The 22,722-nt window shown below is 45.6% G+C and overlaps 3 protein-coding genes across 13 annotated transcripts in view; 2 read left to right on the top strand and 1 right to left on the bottom strand.

The window, feature by feature from the left end:
- The window catches only part of SZT2 (SZT2 subunit of KICSTOR complex), a 167,548-nt gene extending 166,903 nt beyond the window's left edge, over window positions 1-645 (bottom strand). For 6 of the 11 annotated variants that reach the window (XM_056533039.1, XM_056533040.1, XM_056533038.1 and 3 more), the window contains exon 1: window positions 514-643. In XM_056533039.1, the coding sequence (XP_056389014.1) occupies window positions 514-537 (24 nt within the window). In that variant the 5' untranslated portion in view covers window positions 538-643. Of the gene's footprint in view, window positions 1-513 lie in introns of all 11 variants that reach the window. The other 5 variants (XR_008846705.1, XM_056533036.1, XM_056533037.1 and 2 more) reach the window with 2 other exon arrangements.
- MED8 (mediator complex subunit 8) lies at window positions 579-11,569 on the top strand. The gene is made up of 7 exons (XM_056533050.1): window positions 579-718; window positions 2,296-2,414; window positions 9,414-9,558; window positions 9,642-9,782; window positions 9,868-9,949; window positions 10,766-11,014; window positions 11,366-11,569. Exons 1-7 carry the CDS (start codon window positions 713-715, stop codon window positions 11,428-11,430), a joined length of 807 nt encoding a protein of 268 aa, XP_056389025.1. The 5' UTR covers window positions 579-712; the 3' UTR covers window positions 11,431-11,569.
- ELOVL1 (ELOVL fatty acid elongase 1) overlaps window positions 698-22,722 on the top strand; it is a 72,316-nt gene continuing 50,291 nt past the window's right edge. Inside the window, exons 1-2 of the mRNA XM_056533048.1 lie at window positions 698-718; window positions 2,296-2,414. The gene's annotated coding sequence lies outside the window, so the exon portion shown is untranslated. The remainder of the gene's footprint in view (window positions 719-2,295; window positions 2,415-22,722) is intronic.

Raw genomic sequence — 22,722 nt, 5'->3', positions numbered from 1 at the left:
ATATAGGGGTGTCTGTCTATATATATATGAGTGTTTGTGTATATAGGGGCGTATGTATATATATGAGTGTATGTGTATATAGGGGGCGTATGTATATATATGAGTGTATGTGTATATAGGGGTGTATGTCTATATATATATGTGTGTATGTGTATATAGGGGTGTCTGTCTATATATATATGAGTGTTTGTGTATATAGGGGTGCATGTATATATGAGTGTTTGTGTATATAGGGGTGTCTGTCTATATATATGAGTGTATGTGTATATAGGGGTGTCTGAGGTGTGTGTGTGTGTGTGTATATATATATATATATATGAGTGTATGTGTATATAGGGGTGTCTGAGGTGTGTGTGTGTGTGTATATATATATATATATATATATATATATATATATATATATATATATATAAAAGTGTATGTGTATATAGGGGTGTCTGTGGGGTGTATACACGTGTGTATATATATATATATTTGGGTGTCACGGTATATCATGAGGATATTTTCGGGTACCTCGGTGTCTCCTTTCTCCGCCATGTCCCCCCGCCCCCCTTCTCCTCTCTTCGGTCTGGGGGGGGGGCTGCTCCTCGGTAGTGGGCTCTCTAGTCCCGCCCCTTACACCCGGAAGTCATTCTAAGAACTCGGATGTAGTCTCTGCTGCCCTGGAAGTTCTCCGTCTCCATGGTGACTGGGACCCGGGAGAGCGGAAGAGATGCAGGTCTGAGCCAGGGGAGGTTTTATTATCTATAGAATCTTCTTTTTCTCCTTTATATATATCTATATATCTATCCCTGTATACTGTGTTATATCTGTATACATAGCCCTCTGTATAATGTGTGTTTTATATCTTAATTCTTATACATCTGTATACTGTGTGTTATATCTGTATACATAGACCTCTGTATACTGTGTTATATCTGTGTGTGTGTGTGTGTGTGTGTGTGTGTGTATATGTAGGTATATATATATATATATATATATATATATATATATATATATAGACCTCTGTATACTTATACCCCTGTATATTATTTGTTATAGCTGTATACTTATACCCTGGTATACAGTGTTATTTGTGTATATACCGCCCCAGTAATGTCACATTTATACATGTACTGTATATAAACACTCACTGGCCACTTTATTAGGTACACCTGATCAATGGCTTATTAACACAAACAGCTAATCAGCCAATCACACGGAAGCAACTTTCTGCATTTAAAGCTCTTAACTTGCTGAAGTTCACGGACATTACAGCCTCTGTAGTGATAACATGGATGATCTGGTGTCAACGCACCTGGTACACAATTGTAAGGTTTTAAGCGACTGTGGCGATGGCCGACTAGTGATGTGTAGACTGAATTGGTCAGATTATCTCCAGAGCCGGCGGTCTTGTGTGGTGTTTCCAACTGAAAGTGAAGGGACGACCGGGCCAGGATCATGGGGACCCATGACTTATAGGGGGGTGAAGGCTTGTCTGCTCCAGTCTCACTTAAGAGCTGCTGTAAAGCAAACTGCTGAAAAACTTCCTGATGTCTATTATAGAAAGGAGTCAGATCACACAGGACATCACAGCATGTTGTGTATGGGGCCCCACAGACAGGTCAGAGCCCATGGGACCCCTGTCCAGCACCAAAAGTATTTACAATGGTCATCAGAACTGGAGTATGGAGGAACGAGGAAGGCGTCTGGTCTGGTGGACGGATGGCCAGGTGTGCGTGCGTCACTTACCTGGGGAAGAGATGGCACCAGGATGCATTATGGCAAGAAGACAAGCCAGCTGGGGCAGTGTGATGGGCAATGTTCTGCTAGAGACCTTGTGTCCTGGCATCATGTGGAGATTACTGTGACACATATCACCAACCTAACCATTGTACAGATCAAGTCCCCCCTTCATGGGAGCAGGACCCCCTAATGGCAGTGTCCTCTATCAGCAGGAAAATGCCGTCAGCCACACTGCAGACATTGATCAGGAATGAGGAACATGACAAAGAGGTCAAGGTGGTGACTCAGCCTCCAGATTCCCCAGAAGTCCCATCTATGGAGGCTGCACCTCACAACTTACGGAATCTGATACCACAGGACACAGAATAGGGATAGTGGGTCTGGGCCCGACAGGTCAGATCTAGGGGACGATGAGTGTTTTAAAGTTATAATGTTATAAGTAGGAAATAATTGATTATTTATTTTCTTTTTTTGTAGGATTTTATGATGCTTCTTCTTTTTCAGGTTATGAGGTTCATAGAAGAAATGTTAGAAACAACTTAATATTTTGTGTTTTTTATTTTCCTGCAGCGAGAGGAGAAGCAACTGGAAACCAGTTTGGAGACGCTTATTGGTCAGGTCTCTGATTTGAAGAACTCGTTGGTTGGATTCATCTATAAATTGGAGAACGAATTTGACCGACTGACCTGGTGAGCAGAAAAAGCCCAGCAAACGTGCAAGTGCCACCATTGTCACCACACCCATGCTACACACAGATTTTCAATGCTCTGCCTGTGAAGGAGGGGGGCTGTGCATTTACTGTGGGCAAGGATAACATTCAAATGTCCCCAATTATTTTCCTCTAACAGCTGCCTGTATGCCTCTCTGTTACAAAGTATAAGGTAGTGCTGTCATTTTTTTGCTGTCTACGCACAACACATATCCACTAATAGTGTTCGTAGAAAGAGAAAGCTGGCACTGATACTCTCTGTAACAACACATCTGAGCTGCTATGCACAGTGTTCGGTGATACAGATCCTCTCTCTGACACGCTGCGGTGCTCTACCATCCAGAGGGTATACAGTTCATAGATAAAGCATAGATAAAGAAGCCAGGTGGCACTCACGGTTAGGTGTGCAGAATCTTCTTTATCTTGTTAGGATAGGTGCATTTAAAACATCCCGGACTAGCGGACAGCACGTTCGGACAACAGCTATTTCGTGCCGCTCCCCTGGGGAACGGCGTGAAATAGCTGTTGTCCGTACGTGCTGCTAGTCCGGCGCCCCGTCTGATGTTTTAAAAGCACCTATCCTAACAAAATAAAAAAGATTCTGCACACCTGACTGAGTGCCACCTGGCTTCTTTATCTATGCTACATATCCACTAATGACACATTGCTCTTCTGTGTCCTGAATAAGTGGTTGACACTGCCCCATCTGCTGCTCAGCATAAGAAACACAATCCTTAAAGAGATAAAAAGGGCTAATAGGGGGCAGTGGAGGTAAGACATATGTAATGGGTAAAGTCAGGGGGAGAGGGGAATGGGCACATGTTCAGAATATTGATGTTACTCAGGCAGAAGATAAACAGTAGCAGTGGTCATGTAGCTGAATGTAAAGCTGGCCAAACATTTCAGATAGCAGTCAGTATGGCCAATATCACACTTTCACAATCCTCGCATACACGCTCGTCTTGGCTGAACTTGCATGTGTTCTTGATTGGGGGGGGGGGGGGGGGGGAAATATAAAGCCGCTGCCGTACTCCTCTGCCTCCTCCAACATACCCAACTCTTCGCTGTCGGGGGAGACTAGTTAGGGCCCCATATACATAATCGTGATCAGCACTTTTGACCAACATTAATTTCATGTGTATGGCTGGCTCCAGATTTGGGCAGCACTCGGCTACTGACTTCATTAAGCTTTTTTGGGTGTTGGTATCCAGATCGCTGGGGAACTTCTTGGAGCGTATTTTGTTCATTGTTGCACATAACACCCCTGTGATACGTTACGTGTGGTTCTTCAATACAGTTTAAACTAGATAGATGGTACATAGCACTGCCCACATCACTAGCGGGCTTGTACTGCTATACTGTCAGCTAGGTAAAGATGGAAAGTACTAAGTTTTCTTTGGTGCTACACATCATAGGCTTTAGCTTCACACATTTACCCGGAGAATGAAAAGAAATGGAGTACTCATCTTGGAGTGTACAGTATGAGTGTACACCTGAATGACAGCCGCTGTTTCACGCCAGTGGACGTTTCGTCAGGCCCCCGGTCACCGTGGTCCTGACTAAATGCCCACTGGCGTGAAACCGCGGCTGTCGCTCAGGTGTACTCTCATGCTGTATCTACTCTGCATAAAGGTGTTGAATGTATGCTTATCCGTTTGGAACAAAGAATACAGCAAAAAGTTCCATGGTGAGTGCTCGAATTCTTTTCATTCCTCTTCAATACAGTGATAGTACTCAGTCCTGGAGCGCTGATCTTGGCAGCTGGTGACTTGAGATTCGTCTAAAGATCCTTGGCTATATATCCCACCCACAGAACCGTCCTGATATCCCATAACACCACTGTTACACTGATACATATCACATCACATAGCATGGTTCAGCGTAGTAATGTGTATAGTGATAAATCAATGTACGCTCACAGCGGTGGTGCCAAATCACATTCTACATTGTAAGTGGAACCCTGACATGTAGATAGTAGAACAGGAAGCTAATGGTGGCAGATGCCTCTACAGAGTACAGACAATGCTTATTAACATTTAATGTGTCTTTCGGGTTAATTTCCTGCTTGGATTTCTCAGATGTTGTCTACTATGAAGCCCCCGGCGTCTTTTCATACTTATCTTTGCAATTAACCTTTATAAATAATATAACAATGTACAGAAAGCATCTGGCCGTGGCTGCTGATGTTCAAACCATGTTAATTGCAAAAGACGGTGAGGGTGTAAGATGTCCCTTAATGCAGTTTTCTGAATAGAAATCCTTTTTTTGGATTCAGGCTGCTGTTCTATAGCCCATGCCTTTTATACTGCACACTTCTATTACAGAATGCACAGGATGATGAGCTATAACTCAACATAAATCTAGAAAAAAAAATCTACACTCTAAATGCAAAAAAAAAAAAAATAATATATATATATATATATATATATATATATATATATATATATGCAGTAAAGGGGTTGTCACATAACTTTTTATGGGATAAAAAAAATAATAATAATTAGATACTCATGTGCCCTGATCCCATGCTGCCTTCATCTTGATGGTTTCTGCACTCCTGACTCAGCTATGCTTCCTGCATTCATATTGACTCGATAATGTTATGACTGGGCAGGGTGGGTCACCAATACAGCCAGAGATTGGCTCGGTGACCATTTTCTGCATGTCACTATGAAGGTAGGAAGTGCTTCTCAGTCGGAATTGAGGCAGGTGGGTATAACTAATTTTCATTTTTGTCCCACCCAGAGCCCATGCATCACAATTATGTGGTATGGGGCTATCCCTTTACATTCAGGGGGACTTATTTTCTCATAAGCTGTCTTTTATTGTCTGCAGTCTTGCAGGGGATGCATTGTGTGAAATAAAGTATGCACTTAGCTCTTTTCTAGAAGGGGGAAAACTGTTTCTCTAGTGCCACCTATAGGTACCTTCCCTGTACGTATATGTACAACCCACATAAGCGAATCATGACTAAGGATAAAAAACTAAACAAAAGCGCTTAGAGGGCTCAACTGTTCAGACATAGCTTGTGGGGTGCAAATAAAGTGTCTCAAAGACTGGGGATCTAAACAATAGGTGGAAAATTAAGTGTTTTTTAAGGTGAGGTGGAAAAAACTAAAGTGCAAAAATGAGAAAACCCTGTGTCCTTTAAGGGGTTAACCATAAATAATAACACTTTTAATTTTCCACCTACAGATCTATATAAGGGCTTTTTTTTTTTGTGCCACAATTGTATTTTGTAATTGCATTATTTCACTACAACATCTACGGCGAAACAAAGAAAAAAAAATTGTGGGGCAAAATTGAAAAACTTCTGGGGCCAGTGCACTTTTCTACGCAGTGCACTTTATGGTAAAAACAGGGGTCTCAAACTCAAATTATCTGGGGGCCACTGGAGGTAGACCCTGTGTGAGGCTGGGCCGTATGCGCCCCTCACATATAATGCCCCCAGATAGATATGACCCCCCCATCAGGTAGGGCTCCCAAGTAGGTATATTTGCCCCAGATAGATATGACGCCCAGTGATGGGGATCATATCTATCTGGGGACCTGTCTACCTACTGGGGAGCCCTAGCTGATGATCAGGTAGGGGTTCCCAATAGGGGGTTAGACCCCCACATAGATCTTACCCCCTGGCAGGTAGTACTCCTATTTAAACAATTATGCCCCCTAAGAAGATAGGTTACCCCTGGTGATAAGCAGGTCGTCCCTTATTAGGCAGGTTAAGTTTCACAGCTAGAGTACTTACATCTCCCTGCTGCGGCCTATATAAGAAGCCTTCTTTGCGGGGATGCGCACGTTGGGTGACGTCATCCCATGAGCCTCGCAGGACGTCAGCGTCCCGGCGTCCTGCGCTGCAGATGCGATTACGTCACCAATTGCACGCACCCCTCCAGGAAGGCTTGTTATAGGCTGCAGCAGAGAGATACAAGTACAGTAGCAAATGCCTGAAGAAATCGCCTGCCTGGGCCACAAAATTTCATTCCGCAGGCCGCAAATGGCCCGAGGGCCGGGATTTGGGACCCCTGGGTAAAAATTATACCTTATCTTTATTCTGTAGGTCTATACGATTAAAATGATACCAAACTTATATAGGTTTTAATTGGTTTTACTTCTTTTAAAAATTAACTTTTTTTTGTGAAAATTAGCATGAAAAATAATCTCCCCTTCTGGCCCCTATAACATCTGTCATTTTCTGTATACGGGGATTTTTTTTGTGCCATGGTCTGTAGTTTTTATTAGTACCATTTTTGTTTTGATGGGTCTTTTTGATCGCTTTTTGTACTTTAATTTATTTATTTTTTATTTTTTTATTTTTTTTTAGGGTATACAAAGTGACCAAAAATATTCAAATTTTTTTTATGCATACGCCATTGTCCGTACAGTTTAATTGACGTTATATTTTTATATTTCAGACATTTATGCACGTGGCGATACTACATATGTTTATTTTTGTTCACATATTTTTTTTTTTATTTTTTATGGGAAAAGGGGGTGATTCAAACTTTTATTAGGGAAGGGGTTAAATTACATTTATTAACTATATTTCTTTATTGTTTTATTTTTTTACACAATTTTTTAGTCTCCATAGGGGACTATTACAGGCAATCATTAGACTGCATACACTGTTCAATGCTATACCATTGCATAGCATTGATCGGTGTTTTCGGTGCTCTGCTGCTCCAGCCTTCTGTGGCTGACTGGGGCCTTGGAGAATTGATCAGACGGCGATGAGGCAGGAAAGGTCCCTCTCGCCGTCCTCTCAGCTGATCAGGACATAGCAATTTTCCGCGATGACTCCAATCAGCTCCGCTGAGCTGCCAGAAGTGTATTTTCGGCATTTTAGATGCCGCAATCAACTTTGATTGCGCCGTCTAAAGGGTTAATGCTGGATATCGGTGTCTGGCATTAGCCGTGGCTCCTGGCTGCTGCTAGCAACCAGGAATGAAAGGATATGAAGCGAGCTCAGCTCCTGAGCTCTCTTCATAGACCTGCCGTATATATATACAGTGCAGGTCATTAAAGGGGTACTCCGCTGCTCAGCGTTTGGAACAAACTGTTCCGACCGCTGGAGCCGGCGCCGGGAGCTCATGATGTCATAGCCCCACCCCTCATTACATCATGTCCCGCCCCCTCAATGCAAGTCTATGGGAGGGGGCGTGATATCCGTCACGCCCCCTCCCATAGACTTGCATTGAGGGGGCGGGACATGATGTAATGAGGGGTGGGGCTATGACATCACGAGCTGCCAGCTCCAGCGTTAGGAACGGTTTGGTTTTTTTAAGGGGTTAAAAAGGCAAAACATCAAAAACTATTGGATGCCCAAGTACGATACCAAATAATGAATGTTTACTGATCAAATATATGTATAGAAGACTCACATTAAAACACACATCAAAATATGTGAGTGTTCTATACAAATGTGTTCAATAAACATTCAGTACTTGGTATCTTACTTGGGTAGCAATAGTTTTTAGTGGTTTTGCTTTTTTTCATATTGTAAGAATATAAAGGAATCTCCTCCGTTACAGATCCTGTCTGCCGATCGGGGCTGTCAGAACGGAATTCTACAGGGAATAAGTCGTTTCTCTTGTGTTTGTAATAATGGATCATGTCCATCTTGTAGTCGTTCTCATGTTCTTCAAATGTTTAAAGTGAACCTGTCAATGTCCTAGAGACAGGTCAAAAGTTTATCGGTCGGGTCTGTGTGTTCCCGCGCCTCGTTTTCGTGATCTTTCAGGCTCTGAAGTGTGCACTTAAAGGGGTCATCAAGAAATAGAAAAAACAGAGCTAATTTCTTTCAAAAAAGGCGCTACCTATCTGCCTCCAGTTTGGGTGCGGTCCTGCAGCTCAGTTCCAATGAAGTGACGTGGAGCTGTTTTTAAAAGAAATAAGCTCTGTTTTTCTATTCCTGGATTACCCCCTTTAATGCTTCCTCTCCCGCCTGTGTGTCACATGACCAGGATGGACTCTTAAAGGGTCACTCCAGTGGAAAACATTATTTTTATTTATTTATTTTTTTTAAATCAACTGGTACTAGAAAGTTAAACAGATTTGTAAATTACTTCTATTGAAAAATCTTTACCCTTCCAGTACTTTTTAGCAGCTGTATGCTACAGAGGAAATGCTTTTCTTTTTGAATTTCTTTTTTGTCTTGTCCACAGTGCTCTCTGCTGACACCCGATGCCCGTATCAGGAACTGTCCAGAGCAGGAGAAAATCCCCCATAGCAAACCTATGCTGCTCTGGACAGTTCCTGACACAGACAGAAGTGTCAGCAGAGAGCACTGTGGACAAGACAAAAAAGAAATTCAAAAAGAAAATTTCCTCTGTTTCATACAGCTGCTAAAAAGTACTGGAAGGGTAAAGATTTTTTTAATAGAAATAATTTCCAAATCTGTTTAACTTTCTGGCATCGGTTCATTTAAAAAAAAAAAAAGTTTTCCACCGAAGTACCCCTTTTAAGTCAGGTCTATGGAGCCATCCTAGTCTCAGAGCGGGGACAGAAGCGCACTGTGATTGGTCGGGGGGGGTCTGAATACTCAGACTATAACCAATAACAACTTTTGATATGTCACTAGGACAGTGTTTCCCAACCAGGGTGCCTCCAGCTGTTGCAAAACTTCAACTCCCAGCATGCCCGGACAGCCAAAGGCTGTCCGGGCATGCTGGGAGTTGTAGTTTTGCAACAGCTGGAGGCACCCTGGTTGGGAAACACTACTCTAGGACATGTGAAAAGTTATGTCATTGACCGGTCAACTATAGTCCTTCCGTCCACTCTGAGGTGTCCCTCCTGTGGCTTCAGCACCATCTATCTCCCTATCTCTCCCCTCCGGACTCACATCACCCTAATCTTGAGGTTTCTCCTTCATTTTCACTCCACGTCTTTTTTTTTTTCCGAGGTTCATTTAGTGATCATCCTATCCCATCCACGTTTTATTCCCTCCCATACTGCCCCCCTCACGGATCTGTCTTTCTAGGCCCTCGGTGCTGGACAGTTTTGCCCTGCTCTCGGGCCAGCTGAACACTCTAAATAAAGTCCTTAAAAATGAGAAGACCCCACTGCTAAAACACCAGGTCATCATCCCGCTGCTTCTGTCACCTGACCGAGATGAAGAGATCATGGTAAGTGCCGTAGCCTATGACCTATCTACAAGATGGCGCTTCTGTCCTGAGGCTTCCTCCTTAACAAGGTTCACTGTGTGCAGCGTCTGACCGAGGGGAGAGTCCCTGTATTCAGCCATGAAGTGGTGCCGGACCACCTGAGAACCAAGCCGGACCCTGAAGTGGAGGAGCAGGAAAAGCAGCTGGCAGCAGAAGCATCGCGCCTCACTCCTGAAGTGGCGCAGGTACTGACCGACCGCCATCACTGCTGCCCTCTATTACCTGCACTGTTCCTCCTATGTACTAATGCAGCTTTATTCTTCCTTTCAGAAACAAGTCCAGACTATGAATAAGATGTGCAACAACCTGCTGGAGAAAATCATCAAGGAGGAAAGGGAGTCTGATGTTGGAAGTGAGTGAGAGGTTATAAAGGTAATTTATTACCTTCCCATTAAAGGTAGCGAGAAGGTAATAAATTAAGATCGAGCAAAGTCTGAATTAATGGCATAGTGTGACGGGTATCCTCCATAATAGGATTTCAACTAAACTCCCTATGATTATAAAGAGTTAATATTGAGTTCAGGGGCACAAACACTGTCTCGGACAAGGCAGCTCAAGACACCATTCTGCTTTTGAGATCACTGTGTACAAACATTACATTACTTATCCTGTACTGATCCTGAGTTATATCCTGTATTATACTCCAGAGCTGTACTCACTATTCTGCTAGTGAGGTCACTGTGTACATACATTACATTACTTATCCTGTACTGATCCTGAGTTATATCCTGTATTATACTCCAGAGCTGTACTCACTATTCTGCTGGTGAGGTCACGGTGTACATACATTACATTACTTATCCTGTACTGATCCTGAGTTATATCCTGTATTATACTCCAGAGCTGCACTCACTATTCTGCTGGTGAGATCACTGTGTACATACATTACATTACTTATCCTGTACTGATCCTGAGTTATATCCTGTATTATACTCCAGAGCTGTACTCACTATTCTGCTGGTGGGGTCACTGTGTACATATATTACATTACTTATCCTGTACTGACCCTGAGTTATATCCTGTATTATACTCCAGAGCTGTACTCACTATTCTGCTAGTCAGCTCTGGAGTATAATACAGGATATAACTCAGGATCAGTACAGGATACAGTACAGTGGTGTGTTTAATTAATAAATAAATACATTTTTTTCACCATTTTTTCTTTTAGACCTACGGCAAAATAAACCCACGTATAATCCGGCTGACACAAACGCTCTGGTAGTAGCTGTAGCCTTCGGAAAAGGCCTTTCAAATCGGCGTCCTCTGGGACCTGGGGCTCCCATGGGTCCAGGACAGTCTGCAGCGGGTGGGATGTTATCAGGGGCTGCAGGAATGCAGCAGGTACCCATGAATCTACCGCCAAACCAGCAGCAGCATTTACCTGGGGGGGTTCCAATGACCCAGGCTGGTCAGCCAGGTAAGAATAGCAGAATGAGCTGATTGATCAAAGATGTCCCTGTGTCTGACCTGACAGTGCGTCCAGTGTCTCTGTGTGTCTGACCTGACAGTGCGTCCAGTGTCTCTGTGTGTCTGACCTGACAGTGCGTCCAGTGTCTCTGTGTGTCTGACCTGACAGTGCGTCCAGTGTCTCTGTGTGTCTGACCTGACAGTGCGTCCAGTGTCTCTGTGTGTCTGACCTGACAGTGCGTCCAGTGTCTCTGTGTGTCTGACCTGACAGTGCGTCCAGTGTCTCTGTGTGTCTGACCTGACAGTGCGTCCAGTGTCTCTGTGTGTCTGACCTGACAGTGCGTCCAATGTCTTTCCTTAGGTAAGATGCCCAGCAGTATCAAAACCAACATCAAGTCTGCATCCATGCACCCATACCAGCGATGAATCTTTCCTTCTATTTGGGTACTCCTATTCCATGCCGCCACTGCCAGGACATGAAACCAACTTTACTTTGAGATTTCAAGGACTTTTTTCACGTTTGTACAGATGGTTTGGATGCAAATAAAAGATTATATAATTTGGATTAGGAAACAAATTGCAGCAGAAAAAAATGAAATGCTGTGTTTTATTATTTTTTTACGCTGGTTTCTCGCTAACATTGATCAGTAAGTTTGTCCCTAACTGTGCTGTATAGCGTCCCCCAAATCCTTAACAAGTTGAATGTCTATAAAAAGCCTATGCAAATGTGTGGGTTGTCATTCAGTTTTCCTAGAAAGAGATGTAAAGAAAGGACTTACCAATAAAATCTTGAGTTTTTCCATAACTACAAGATGGCATCAGCTTGGATCAGGTTTGTGTCTGTCCACCCCTGTCAACGAGCTTTACTGAAGGGCCACGGAACTTTAGTGTCACCATCTGCATTGTCTACTCCACTAACATTTCTTTATCAGCAGGATGACATTAAGGGACTGCCCGACACATACCTCCGCCATATGCCATCATAGACGCTACTTTGTGGCATCTGTCAGGTGATGGTGGTCTATGAATATTATTGCCATATACCCCCAAAAGTTTTCCCAACGCATACAGCAAACGTAAATCTTAAACATGATGCGAATAGATCCTCACCAGTTCCACATGGCTCAGTTTGATACCCGGTGTTGTTTATGGTTTACATGCAGCCATTACACAAAATTATCCAGAGCCCTGGTCTGTACCATGACCCTGCTTTGCAGATAGTAGAAGAATGGATGATTGCTGGCCGGCTAAATCTTTTAGGTTAGGGGTCAGTGCTCTACAGAAAAATGGCCACTGACTCATCCAACGCCTCAATCCCTGGAAACGTAACATTTTAAACCTCGTCCACATACATACTTGATGGGAAGTGTTCTCTTTCTGGAGCCAGATAGCTGCCATTATTAAATCTTCATACTTCTGCCTCAGGATCATTGAAAGAATTAAAAGGGTTTTGGTTTTTTTTTGTTTTGTACTTATTCCCTTCAAGTATATAATAAAAAAAATCTTTTCTATTAAGAGGATAAAATAACTAACTGAACATGGGGGTCCTACTGTTGGGCCCCCCTTTGATCTCAAGAATGGGGATCCTAGTTTTCTGTTAGAATGGAGCAGAATGTCACGTATCTTCCCCACCGCCACTTTTATTTTCTATGGCAGCCGCAGAAACAGGTGGATTACACTTTCTAACAGGAGGCTGGGGTCCCAGCTCTCAAGATTGTGGAACGTTATCATTGGGGCCTCCCTGCGATCAGCTACTTATCCTTTATTCTGTGGATGGGGGATAACATCATTAGATTGGAAAACCTCTTTAAAGCTATAATCCGTGTAGGCCAGTGCTCACTGAAGCCCCACTAGATACGACACAAAATGCCGCAACCAAACCTGCTGGATTCCCGGTGACTGTTGGGTCACATATAATAGGCCATTCAGCACAAGTCATGTCAGGTGTTGCGCCTTTGGGTCTATTCACACGGCAGAATTTCTGCTTGTGGAATTCTGCCTCAAATTAAAGCCCATAGACTTCTATGGGATTCCGCACTCCCATTCACACTTCTGAATTTCCGCTTGCAGAGAGAGAGAGAAAAAGGACGACGATCAGCAGAACAAATTTCAAGCTTTTTCTTGGCGCTGATCCAACAGAGTAGAAACTTGGACACAGTTAATGACCAAAGGTTTTTATTAGCACTTAAAACAATGTGTTTCTGGTCTGAAGGTCATGTCAATTGGGGTAATCACAAAGGTAGAAGCATTTTCAGTAGATGCAGTAAAAACATATTTGAATTTATAAAACCATAGAGTAACAGCGAGCACACATTAAAAAGGATTAGCATAACTTCTAAAAACCTATTCATTTACCATTATGAATGGATCAGTGTATTTGTCATTGTTAGGTGCTTGCGTAAGTCCCTTAGGTTCCTATACAGCTGTATTACTAGTACAAACCTGGAGTAGTGAGTCCTGCTCTGCTGGCCTAAGCGCTATTGTGTCTGGAGCGCCATTGAGAAGGGGCGGGGATTGCTTGGATTGAATACCTATGCGTGCGCTGGATAGAGTGACATGCATTGGTAGCGCAGCTTGTAGTGGGCGGCGCTATTCACAATAGGGTCGCTCTTATTGGGAGAGAGAGCGGGGATCACACGTATTGTAGTGCTATGAAATCGCTAGATGGAGGGATATATAGTAAGAGTGTAGCTAGAGTGTGGCGGGGTGAGCCGCAATGGAGATCACTCTCTGATGGCACAGGGTAAGAGTAGGATGGGTCTCCTCTGGGTATGAGCGCTCTGCTGTGGAGATAAGGAGCAAAATACAGAGGAGATAGTTCAAAGGGGGTGGAGCTAACCGCAAAAAATCGCTCCCTGGCCTCCTCGCATCTATATATGTCTACTTTCTGGTAAAAATATAAACGCCAAAAGAGAGACCAAACAACCACCATGTTAGTAACAAAGGGGGAACAAACTTTATGAAAGACACAGTGTGTGTATATATATAAATCGACAGGTACCACAAAGACTCAGGAAAGAGAGATGAGGTAGAGGTAGAGCTGGGCGGTATGACCAAATATGTGTATCACTGTATTTTTGTAACTTAGGGCGGTTCCACGGTATATAACGGTATTTCTTTCACCGCCACCCCCCCAAATCATGTGACCCGCGAGCGCTGTTCTGCTTCCCCCCCCCCACCAAATCATGTGACCCGCCAGCGCTGTTCTGCCCCCCCCCCACAACCAATTATCAGCCCAGCAGGGTACTACTCACATGTCCGACGGGAACGTCGGACAGCCGTCAGCCTATCACCGGCCGGAGCGATGTCCCACCCCAGCCAGTGATAGGTTAAACGCACTGTCTTGTAAGAAGCCAGCCAGAGCTTCTTACATGACAGTTGGCTCAGCCTATCACCGGCCGGGGCGGGACATCGCTGCGGCCGGTGATAGGCTGACGGCTGTCCGGCGTTCCCGTCCCCAGCGTGAGGCCGACGTAGGTAAGTTAAAGTTTATTTTCTTTATCTTTTGCAGCCCGGGCATAGGGATACAGCCGTTGGCTGTCAGGGCATGCTAAGAGTTGTAGTTTTGCAACATCTGGAGATCTGCAGGTTGGAGACCACTGGCATACAGTATAGAGTTTCATTGCCGGCAGCCCCCAACAAAGAGGAGGAGGGCAGTGCTTGCAGGCCGCCGGGCTGATAATTTATTCAGGGGGAGCAGAACAGCGCTGGCGGGTCACATATGTTTAGTTCCCCGATGTGTGGACAGCGCTGCGCTGGGCTGATAATTCATTCCCAAGGGGGAGGGGCCAAACCGGTATTGCGGTATGGGAAAAATTCATATCGTGCAGCCCAAAAATTTCGGTATTCGGTATGAACCGGTATACCGCCCAGCCCTAGGTAGAGGATATTAATTTGATTGTTAAGCACTTGTAGGCAAGAACAAAGGTGCAAGCTAAGATATCAGGAATGATATACATCGGATAAACAGGAATAAAAGGTCACTAATAATCTGCCATATGATGCAGGTGTCTGCGGGAAGCAAACGGTATTGTCTCCCAACATACACCTGCATCAAAAGAGCAAAGTATACAACACAATACAATGCAATACAAATAGGAGTAAGAATACATATACAAAGTGGCAGCATATGACCATGGCACCTATAGAACTCCTCTCACCTAAAACCCTGAACGTGTTTTCGCATATGATTGCTTCGTCAGGGGGCGTGTCTCACGCCCCCTGACGAAGCAATAATATGCGAAAACGCGTTCGGGGTTTGAGGTACTTACATGTGCTTAACAATCGAATTAATATCCTCTACCTCATCTCTCCTTCCTGAGTCTTTGTGGTACCTGTCGATTTATATGTCTTTTTATATGTTTTTATATATATACTGTGTCTTTAATAGAGTTTGTTCACTCTTTGTTACTAACATTGTGGTTGTTTGGTCTCTCTTTTGGCTTTTATATCTTATGTACAGCATTGATTAAGAGATAGCCACACCTTCTTTTTGGTAATATTTTCTGGTAAACCAAAAAGGCCCTACATAGCGATGGCATAGTAGGAGGTTTGCAGAACTGATAGCAGGTATCATCACTATCTCTCGGGCTATGAAATTAAAGGAGAACTCCGGAATATAAAAATTGTCCCCCATACTGCCGGCAGTAAAAAAATAAAGATGTACATACCTTCCTCCGCTCCCCCGGGGCCTCCAGTAACCGTCTCCGGTCTCCGCCGTGATCCTCTTCCTGGTTGCCGGTGGTCGGGGAGTCTTATTGTGCTCAGCCAATCACCGGCCGCAGCGTAGTCCCGACTCGGCTAGCGATAGGCTGAGCGGCAGTGTGAAGTTTTTCGGCCGCAGGTGCCGGTGTAGTGAAGGATTTTGTGTCCTGAAGCGTTTTCACACTGCCGCTCAGCCTATTGCCGGCCGAATCGGACTTCACTACGGCTGGTGATTGGCTGAGCGCAGTATGATTCTCCGGGAGGCCCCGGGGGAGCGGAGGAAGGTATGTACATCTTTATTTTTTTACTGCCGGCAGTATGGGGGAAATTTTTATATTCCGGAGTTCTCCTTTAATATTTTATTATACAGGTATTATATGTAACATCTCTGCCTATTGGGGTCAGACATAATGCATTAGTATTATACAGATGTTATATTATACAAATAATATCATTAATGGCACCACCTGTTGGGCTATTAACATGATGTATTATTTTAAGTACCATATTAATATTATAATTAGAGATGAGCGAACTTACAGTAAATTCGATTCGTCACGAACTTCTCGGCTCGGCAGTTGATGCCTTTTCCTGCATAAATTAGTTCAACCTTCAGGTGCTCCGGTGGGCTGGAAAAGGTGGATACAGTCCTAGGAAAGAGTCTCCTAGGACTGTATCCACCTTTTCCAGCCCACGGGAGCACCTGAAGGCTGAACTAATTTATGCAGGAAAAGGCATCAACTGCCGAGCCGAGAAGTTCGTGACGAATTGAATTTACTGTAAGTTCGCTCATCTCTAATTATAATAAAGGTAACCTCACTATTTATTTTGTTATATTGTAGAAGATGGTGCCGGATTTAAGTAGGTAACGGTACGATTGAAATTTATTTGCTAATTAGCATAGCCCCGCAAGCGGATATTCATAAGTGTGAATGGGAGTGCGGAATCCCATAGAAGTCTATGGGTTTTAATTTGAGGTGGGATTCCGCAAGCGGAAATTCTGCCGTGTGAATAGACACTTAAACAGCTGGAGTCAGTGCCTTTGGTCATGCAGAACCCAATCTCTGGAACCCAGTACCTGGATCAGTCAGAGAGATCTCATCCTTGGACACATGAAGGGGTTTTCCCAGTTTTGTAAATTTGATGACTGATCCTTCGACTCCCAGCACCTCCACTCATGAGCTGCCGCGGTGACTGGATTTTTCAAAGCCGGATGATGCCTTTAGAGTAATACTCGAAATGCGCTGGATCATTTTGAGGGGAAATAACACACCTGCCTACATAGAACATTATTATAAATATATAACTTTACTCCTGTGGGGCCCCTTTTATATAAAAAAAAAAGTGTTAACAATTTAATTGCTCATTACTTTTCTTATGTATTTTTCTTTACACGTGTTGCTGTATCTTATGTATAATGCAAATACTCCATTTAATGCAAATACTTCTTTATTCTACTGTATTGCTGGCCCCTTCGCCTCACACTGTTCTTTTGTTTGTCCTGTTTTATTGTATTCTGAAAACTCCTAAATTAAATCTATAAAACATTAAATGTTGCCTTTTTTGTTGTTGCTTTTTTCTTTATATATATAAAAAAAAGATATATAAAAAAAGTTCCTGAACCCAAAAACAACCATGTGCCGTACATCATGTACTTTGCCTGGTCCAGGACTTTAAATCGGCTCCATTGTACACGGCCTGTACGGGTTTAAAGGGGTACTCTGCTGCTCAACGTTTGGAACAAACTGTTCCGAGTGCTGGAGCCGGCGCCAGGAGCTCGTGACATCATAGTCCCGCCCCCTCATGACATCACGCCCCACCCCCTCAATGCAAGTCTATGGGAGGGGGCGTGACGGCCGTCACGCCCCCTCCCATAGACTTGCATTGAAGGGTGGGGCGTGATGTCATGAGGGGGTGGGGCTATGACATCACGAGCTGCCGGCTCTAACGTTTGGGACTGTTTGTTCCAAACACTGAGCAGCAGAGTACCTCTTTAAAAAGGAGATTCAACTTATCCCCTATCCCAAGGATAGGGGATAAGTTTCAGATCGCGGGGGGTCCGACCGTAGGGGCCCCCCCGCGATCTCCTGTACGGGGCCCGACAGCCCGCGGGAAGGGGGCATGTTGAGGGGGCTGACACTCCCCCTCAATACAACTCTATGGTACAGCCGGAGCGCTGCCTTCGGCAATCTCCGGCTCTGCCATAGCGATGTATTGAGGGGTCGTGTCGGCTGCCGCTTCGTGCGGTGGTCGACACCCGGTATCTGGCCAGCTAGCCTGGCCCCCATACAGAGAGATCGCAGGGGTCCCCAGCGGTCGGACCCCCTGCAATCTCAAACTTATCCCCTATCCTTAGGATAAGTTTTTCACCACTGGACTACCCCTTTAAGGCTCCTGTTCTTGCAGCTGAGTAGGTCAGGTCCTTTACTTGTCAGATACGACTACTATGGACCCAGAAGAGGAGTTTGTCTCTTCTTCGGTCTTTTGACAGCTATATAGCACTCAATGAGCTCTATGTAGCAAACAGAAGCAGTGGCAATGCTGCTGTCTCTATTGGACCTGGGAATCACATGTTTGCTGGATTCCCCTTAACATAACCCAAATAATCTCTGCCAGTGACTAATGTCACCACAAGTGTCTGTTTTCCCTTGTATTATATTTGTGGTCAGGACTTTGAACCGTGCATGGGCTTACCTGTTATCTCCTGCCAAGGCCACCTGCAAGAAACTAGATTACCAAGACCTAAACCCAAAACTCTGCTTATAACATAGAACAGCGGTTGAGGTGTGCCTGAAAACCGCGTCGAGGGTCAGCCTATAGAGGGCATTCCCTTATGTATGATGATGAAGAAAAGGGTGAGGAGGGTGGGTTTCGCCAACCCAGCATACGCCCAGAGGGAGGGGCCGATGGATGTTAAATAGCCAAAGCCCCTCCCACAAATTCAGCCTGATAGGCTTCCCACTTGTGGTCAGGACTTTGAACCGTGCATGGGCTTACCTGTTATCTCCTGCCAAGGCCACCTGCAAGAAACTAGATTACCAAGACCTAAACCCAAAACTCTGCTTATAACATAGAACAGCGGTTGAGGTGTGCCTGAAAACCGCGTCGAGGGTCAGCCTATAGAGGGCAAAAATACACCACCAGTTAGGGTAATTAAGTATCATTTATTTATAGTGCCAAAAATTGAAATGCCTCTGCCATTTCCCTTGAGGGATCTGGGACATAAGTGGTATATGCATCAGACCGCCACCTCCCCAACTTCTGGATGACCTGTACAGGCACTTTGTGCCTGGAGGCCGCCGATGCTGCTCCTATGCGGAATGAGTGACCTGAGAACTCTCTGGGGTTGTGTCCTAAATTACCAAGCAGCGTGCGGACATGCGATGTGAAAAGAGAAGTGGTAAGAGCACCTCCACCGAAAGGCAACAGTGGCGACTCCGGAGGCTTATCATGGAGGAACTCAACCAGTTGTGCCAACACTGCCACCGGGCACCAGTTATTGCCTGAAGGAAAATACTTAACCACCGCCCCCCACCTACAAGTTTTTGTGACAGACAGTGAAACTTCGAACCAAGAACCCTGCCACCTTAAATGAGCCTTCCGTGGATGTGTCGCTCCCCGCCTGACACATGAAAATTCACCCGGCCGGAGGAAGCCATAGAAGGCTAGATAAATGGCAGATTTGATTATCAGACTGCGCTCGAAGCCAAACGGGTTATTGGCTAATGCGTCAGACATGGCTCGGAACAGCTCGCCGCTGATCGGTTTCCTGAGAGTTGGCGCTGTGGCGCTACGAGCCACCACCCCTCTGAGCGCAGCCTTGACAGCCTGAGATGATAAGATAGATAGCCTGTCTGGGTGGGATAAAGAAATGAAATGCTGAATGCCCGAAAGGTAAGATTTGATAGTGCTATGAGACGGGTGCAGCGAAGAGTGGCAGAAACCGATGAAAGATAGAATGATAGTGGTGTCGTAAGAAAAGGGGATGCTATGCTGCGTCAGATATGCCCTGAAGGTGTCGTGTGCTGCATGATAGGCCTTCCTGGTATTGGGGGCTAAGGCGTCCGACATTAACTCCCAGGCCACCTGTGTGTAATGATTCAGTCCAAGATTAATTGTGCCAGGCAAGGGGGTTGTGTTCCTACTGCGTCTGCTTGCGGAGCCACCTGTGAAAAGAGATGGAAATTAGCCCTGGACAGAGCATCTGCGGCCGTGTTGTCTACCCCCGGTATGTGTCTGGCTACAAAATTGAAGTTGTGTTGTAAGGACACCCAGACTAGTCTGCGCATGAATGACATGACAGTAGCATGCCCGGAACTGCCCTTGTTGACTATGGCAACTGTCGCCTGATTGTCACACTGAAACTCCACCGTCTGCCCTGACCACTTGTCGCCCCATGTCACTGCAGCTGCTACAATGGGGAAACCTCAAAAAGTGCCGAAGTGCTGCTGAAGCCTGCCAGAGCCATTACCTGCTTGGACCATTGGCCCGCCATCCACCTGCTGCCCCACACTGCACCATAACCGATGGAAGATGACGCATCGGTGCAGATCTTGGGGGACAACTCGGAGGCTGGCGGGACAAACATAGCCGTCCCATTCCATTGTGCCATGAACCTATCCCACATGTTCAGGTCAGCCAGGGCTTGGCAATCTAACCAAACCCTACTGTGTTGATGAGGGACACCATGCAGCAAAGACAATATTCTGGATACAAACGCTCTGCCCTGCGGGATTGCTCGCATAGCAAATGCCAGCATTCCCAGCAAGCTCTGCAACTCGCCCTTGGTCGTGACTTGGGAGACCGTGTACTTGTGGATAGTGTCTCTGATACGGTTGAGTTTGTCAGTGGGCAAGCTGACTTGCATTGCGACTGAATCTAGGATTACTCCCAGAAAGGTGAGACACTTAGTTGGGCCGACCGTTTCCTTGGGAGACACTGGCACCCCAATATCAGTGAACAGTTTCAGCAATCTGACCAACTGGTCCGGCTCTTCCCTCGGGCGACTGAGCAGAAGAAAGTCATCCAAGTAATGGATGACCTGGCTGCATCCAGAGACATTAACCAGCAGCCAGTGCAATGCCTGGGCCAGTTGGTCAAACAGCCACGGGCTGCTCTTGCATCCGAAAGTCAACTTGGAAGCAAAGTAATATGCCCCTTGCCATTTGAGCCCAAACCATTGCCACTGGTCCCTGTGCAATGGCAGCAACTTGAAGGCGTCAGTGATATCCGCCTTCGCCATCCAAGTCCCTGGGCCGAGCGCCAAGATGACCTGAATAGCCTGGTCTATGGAAGAATAATGCATGCTAAACTCCTCGGATGGAATGAGAGAGTTGATACTGGGAATAAGTGACCCATGAGGAGCCGACAAGTCAAATATCAGTCTCTTCCCATTGAACTTGCCTGTTACCACCCCTACCGGACTGACCCTCCAAGACCTGAATGGAGAAACTAACAAGGGGCCAATCATATATCCTTTCATTAGCTCAGCATTTATTAATTCAGTGACAACAGCGGGATCGTTTACGGCAGACAGCAGAATGTCGCATTCAAATGTGGCCTGCGGCAGTATGACCATGCCGGCGTGGAAGCCTCTATCAAAACTATTGATCAACCATTGGACCCAATCTGGGTCCGGGTGATCCGCGAGCAGAGCGGCCAGGACTGGGGTACGTACCCCGCCTAGTCATGCTGGCCCTTTCTGCCTACATGCAGAGCCCGGATGTGCCCTGAAGCAGTAGAAGCAGACGTGTAATAACCTGCAATTGCTGAAGTTGCACGAAGACATGTTATAGTTGTTATAAATTTGTGAGTCTCCGAGATAGTGTACTGGACGGCCCAATTTATCTACGGAAGGTGCGGACCTGCTGAAACTGTCCGTGGAAGTGGACGGTCTGGTGGCGCCCTGCTCGCCCTGTTGAGCCAGCCCTACACACCACGCCGTAGTATGCGTGATTGATTGACAGGCGGCACGTGCGGGGAATTTGAGATTTGCGAAGTTGCTGCGGAACATCTGTGAATCTTCGATGCTCCAGTCCGTGAGGTACCCATCTTTGGCTGAAGGCCGTCGCTGCCATGGCTGAGAAACTTCTATGATAATCGTAGAAATGGGTACCATCGTATTTGTATGCGTATTCAGTAACCCTCAGCAAATACAGGTTGAGCTCCTCTCTGCGCTCCGGCCTGGCTGAGCATATCACCTCCCTGCATTTGCTGAAGGCAATCACAAACTCGTGGATGTTTAGCTTCCGTTTCAGCCTGGTGTCCTTACTCTTAAGGACAACAGATAAGTCAGCGCATGCTACTGTTCTAGTGTCCTCAATGTCGAATGCAGATAGCAACAGGGCCGCCAAATTGATGTCCTTCCCTTACAGTATGTCCTCAGAGAAACCAGCCTGCCCAACATGGAAGTCATCATTGCATGCAGTTCCGAGAGGGTGGACTGGCCCGAGGTCCCCTCCTGACTGTCGCCAGCCCACTGATCCGCCATGAGGAGTTTGTATAACTCTGCTTTCGGGCGGTTGCTGGAAATGGAATTGCCCTCTTGCGCAACTCCTCCATCAACTTGGGGATCGTCCAAGCCCTGTAAGCTGCAGAGGAGGGCGTCCCTCGCACGGAGCTTCTAGCTGATGTATCAGGGATGGACGTCGGGTCCTCTATGTCTGACACGTGAGACATGACCTGTCCGGGCCGTAACGGGTGCCGGGGAAAACGGTAATCGTGAGTCACCAGATATGAGAAACGTGTACCCCTCTTGCTGAGTACTGACTGACCTTACCACCACTGTAACACAACAGTAAGACGTCTGAAACGAACAGCAATCGACTGTAACCCTGCAAACAACCGAATACATACTTAATGTTAGCTTACAGCTGCAGACTGCCTGTGCAATGTGGCCGAACCCAAGAGTGCTGACCGTAGTGCCAGTGCGACCCAGAGTACCACCTGAATAGTTTGAAACGAGGCCTGACCGTGTGTCTGACCGAGAACGTGTGCATGACGCGTATAGTCATG

The sequence above is a fragment of the Hyla sarda genome, chromosome 7 (assembly GCF_029499605.1).
Source record: "Hyla sarda isolate aHylSar1 chromosome 7, aHylSar1.hap1, whole genome shotgun sequence".
NCBI lineage: Eukaryota > Metazoa > Chordata > Amphibia > Anura > Hylidae > Hyla > Hyla sarda.
Note: the sequence above shows the minus strand (reverse complement) of the source record. Positions and strands in the feature narration are given on the sequence as shown.